General features: G+C 41.5%; 1 protein-coding gene across 1 annotated transcript; it reads right to left on the reverse strand.

Annotated features, from left to right (window-relative positions):
- Nucleotides 1–285: 285 nt before the first annotated feature.
- Nucleotides 286–3,192, reverse strand: igfals (insulin-like growth factor binding protein, acid labile subunit). Its single transcript, XM_049562231.1, has 2 exons — nucleotides 3,102–3,192; nucleotides 286–2,987 (listed from the first exon to the last, which is right to left on the reverse strand). Exon 2 carries the CDS (start codon nucleotides 2,980–2,982, stop codon nucleotides 1,249–1,251), a length of 1,734 nt encoding a protein of 577 aa, XP_049418188.1. The 5' UTR covers nucleotides 2,983–2,987; nucleotides 3,102–3,192; the 3' UTR covers nucleotides 286–1,248.
- Nucleotides 3,193–4,585: the final 1,393 nt, after the last annotated feature.

Here is a 4,585-nt window from a genome sequence, read left to right on the forward strand (position 1 = left end):
CTAACACTCTAACACTAAAACTAACTAACCAGCTAATCTTTAGTTTATCATCATCCATTGATTAAAAGGTCAAAGTCATCAGGGACCTTCAGGGACAGACCAGTTGGTCTTTGATATACAGTGATATTCTCTTCACTCTCAGGCTGTAACATTAAGAGGAACCATTATTTTGTTGTTGTTATTGGCAGTAGTAAATAAAGTTATGTAATGTAAAAGTAAAGTTACTGTGATTTAGCTACTATGTCCAGTGGAAGTGGTAGAAAGAAGAAGAAAACGAAGACACACAAGTTTTAAGACATTTATTGCACTCTTGAGGCAAATTTTCCAACAGTGTATTTTTAAAGTGACAGACATTAATCCTTACTACATCTCACTACATCTTATACACACATCTTGAAGACATTTTTGGTGTCTGAGCTGTACAGATATTACCTCCTGCCTTTAATTTTTGCCAAACGTTTGTTCAAACATCCCACTCACATAAATGATCAACTAAACTGGGATTTACACTGAAGTTTAATGGCTTAAACATAAAATTAAGTAAAAGGCCACTTCAGTTTGTTTTGCATAAGGGTTATGGGGCTCCCAGGAGTTCACCTGTTTCTTCATAGCAGATTACAGGCCTGTGCCTTGGTTTTTAAGAGTTTCTGGCAAGTTATCCTCATTTTTTTACCATCCAAATGGAAGCCCCCAAATACTTCCACTGCCATGAAAGTATATTTTAAACTTCAAAATATATTAAAATATTTTAAAAACATATCAATATGCGTCACATTTAATGCTATACATTTCTTTTTATCTCCTGCAAACATATTTCCATATAGAGCAACTCCACCTTGTAACCTGATCCCAAAGTGGTAGAGCTCAGGTCTATACAGTCCATCTTACACTCCAGTGTCAATATAAACGGAAATCAAAAAGCATTTGTAGTGAACTGAGGAAAATTAGATCAAATTGGATGCAGAGAGGTGACAATATGTCACTTACTATTAACAACTCAATTAAGTTAAAGCAAATACAGTGTTGGTTTGTCGTTTCATTAAAAAAAGTCAGCATTTTACAACTAAAATACTTTTTGAACCATTTTATCTAAAGGCTACAGACCAACCACTTATCTCTAAAAAAATAACTTGAATCATGCATTAGTGTTACAATTAAAATCTTGAAATCTGAAACTGAATGAATATATATCGTTGAAAATACAACAGATAACACCAACCAACTCCCTGAACATCTGTGCATGTTTGTCTAGCAGCTTTGGAAGAGTTCACTGTCAATATCCCGCAGGTCCTGACCAGCTACACGTGGTGGGCTGGTGCATGTAATGTTGTTGTATATGGTGATAGTTGAGTCAGGCTCTTCACCCTCTGCGTGGGTCTCCACTTGCCGAGGTATCACCAACGGATTTCTCAAGCTGTAGTTTCTGAGCGGGAGGGCGCCACAGTCGCATTTCCACTTGTTCCCAGATAGCAAAAGTTTTTCCATACTGTCTGGAAAATCAGGGACCAAGCTTGTCAAGGTATTATCTCTCAGGTCCAGAAAGCGAAGTCTTGGGAGTAGCTGCTTTGTGCCATTCTGCAAAAACTGCTGACATTCATTGTTGGACAACAGCAAGTACTCCAAAGTCTTTAGGTCGGAGAACATATGGGGTGTGAGTACTTCCAGCTTGTTGTATCTCAGGTCCAGTCCCAATAGGCCCACCAGGTCCACAAAGCTGTGGTGTTCCACAACAGAGATGTTGTTGTGCTGCAAGAAAAGCCTCCGTAGACCAGAGAGTCCAGTAAAAGCTTGAGCTGTGATCCTTGTCAGGCAGCCTCTCTCCAGATGAAGGCTGTGAAGCTTTGACAGACCTTTGAACATTTGGTCTGGCAGACTGTAGAAGCAGCTTCCAGACAGGTTGATGACAGCCACATGAGAGAGTCCAGTGAAACAACCCACTTGTCCCTCCTGCAATTGGTTGTGGTCTAACTCTAGGACCTCCAGATGACCAAGCCCTTCAAAGATCCTTTCTCCCAGGGCTCTGATCTTGTTGTAGCTGAGTCGTAGCTCTTCTAAGTATTGCAGATCCCGGAAAGTCCTGGGCCTTAGTCCAGTAATGGAGTTGTTGGAAAGACGCAGCACATGTAGACTTACGAGGCTCAAGAAAGTCTCATCATGGAGAGAAGTCAGTTTGTTGTTCGTGAGATCCAACCATCTTAGTGACTTCATGCCAACAAAGGCTCTGGGGGCCACTGTCACAATCTGATTCTGGGCCAGGTAAAGCTTGTGCAGTTTGGTCAGTTTAACAAACACATTAGCTTTGATTACCCTGAGATGATTTCCAGTCAGGTCCAACTCTTTCAGCTCAACAAGATTTTGGAAAAGCTGTGGCTGCAAGTAGGCGAGTCTGTTCCCTGCAAGATAGAGCTCCCGTAGACCATGCAGGTCATGGAAAGCTGTCTCAGGTAAAACTGCTAATGAGTTCCAGCCAAGGTTGAGGAGCCACAAGTTTGAGAGTCCTGCAAACAGTCGATCCTCAATCCGAGTGAGCTGGTTGTTGTGCAGACTGAGCGAAGCAAGGTTAGGCGTATTCTGAAAGATCGTAGCTGGTAACACCCGAAGGCGATTTCGGTCAAGGTGAACATTTGACAGCGACCTAAGTCCTTTGAAAACCTGAGGGTCAAGTGTCACCAGCTGGCCACTCTGCAGAGTCAAAAAGTCGAGGTTAGAAAGATCCTTGAAAGACGCAGCTGGGAGGGAGGTGAACAGGTTGCCATCCAGCCAGAGAGAATGAGTAGAGGTGGGCATGTCAGATGGGACTTGTGTGAGGTTACGAGCAGTGCAGTACATGTTGAGCTCCAAGGTGTACTCATCATGCAGACAGGTGCATCCTTTAGAACATGGAATAGGCTCTTCAGCCACTTTGTCTCCAGCTGTGTCGGGGTCTGGCAACACCAGTGATGTTCCCAGTACCCATAACACCAGCAGTATAATGGTTTGCATAACAGCTGTGGATAGAATATTAACATCAAAATATAAATACTCAGGAAATTCATTAGAGAATAAAGAAATATATCATTTTAAATGTTTTGATTCTTCGAGGCCCACATTATATTGCTTACCTTAAATATGGGAGGTCTTGATTTACTGTGGACAGGCTGTGAAACACTGAATGACTGAACCTTGTGCAATTGTTTGTATACTGAATGAAAAGTCTGCCAAGCCCCCAAAGCCTTTTTTTTAAAAGTCGAGTGCACTGAATATGTACAATTAACCCATTCATGTCCATTAGACTTGCACAGACTTTTTTCCAGTTTCCTGTTTTGTTTTCCAACAACAGCAGCTTTGATTATTCCAATGCAATAATCTCACATGCTTAATGATTGTTCTGTTATAAAGCCTGTAATATGAGAAATTAAATTCTTTCCATTGCCTCAGCAAGGTGTTAACTGTGCTCAACCAAGATTCTATGAATTTTAAGTACATGTACCTCAATTATTCTCAACATATCTCACACCTACTATTGTCTGCCTGAAAGTCTCCAGAGCTGCTGTACACTGTCTTTCTGGCCAAGTACTCTCCTAGCAGTTGGGAGTAAGTCACATGAACCACAGGGTGCACTAACTAGCTAATTCAGTAAATTGTCAAATTCAGTGCCCCATGTCCCCCCCCCCCCCATACCTCCACGGTACGATCCATTCTAGCTTCAACCAATGCACATTAGGAAAGAAAATGGTAACCCAATAACAGCACGAAGAACTCATTTGCTTGTTGTTTTTAGCTGTGCAACAACAAAAATGTGTACCTTTAAAAACAAATTATATAAATGTGGGTAACAGTGGATCTTCTTGCACAACCTTGCTTCAAAACAAGCGTCTGTTTTGGCAAACCAGCTAAAGTTGCATACACCACCAACTGGACTTTAGTGTGGAACAAGAGATTAGATTTTGTAAGCATTTACGGTCAGTGTGATTATTATGTGTACACCAGCTTTGGGCTGGATACCCACATGTCCACATAGGGGTCCACACAGACCCACACGTACATAGGTTGATGATGTAATTTACCTCACGTGGACCAAAGCAGACATGCGCGGACAGGCGCTCCCGGAAAGTATGAAGCGGGCTTATGTGGCCTTTGGTGTTTACTAAAGTCAGGGTCCTGTCACTGAGTGCGTTTGCTGTAGATTTGGACAGATATACAGTGGAAAAGAGATAAGATGAACCCAGTGCACTAGACCCTTAACTGAATTTATGACTTTGCTCTTTTTTGTTTATACTTTACCTTTTAACAGGCACATTTGACGAAAGGTAATACAAGGAGGCATTGTATTCCACTTCTTACCTCAAACGTGGAAGTGTATATACCTCCAATTAAATATCGTTGGAGACTTAACAACCCCCTTATCATACCTCCTTGTTATATTTGAATGAAATTAACTGCAGGCACCAGTCTGCACTATGACACCAACTCTATGTAAGGTACTTCATAAAACCCATAATTCCAGTGCAGGATGAGGTCAGTTCCAGGAGTCCATTTCCTAATCACATCTATGATTGTAATGACTAACTTTCTGTTTGCTCTTTTCCTTGGTATCTGGGTTCTT

Source organism: Epinephelus fuscoguttatus, linkage group LG19, assembly GCF_011397635.1.
Source record: "Epinephelus fuscoguttatus linkage group LG19, E.fuscoguttatus.final_Chr_v1".
Lineage (NCBI taxonomy): Eukaryota > Metazoa > Chordata > Actinopteri > Perciformes > Serranidae > Epinephelus > Epinephelus fuscoguttatus.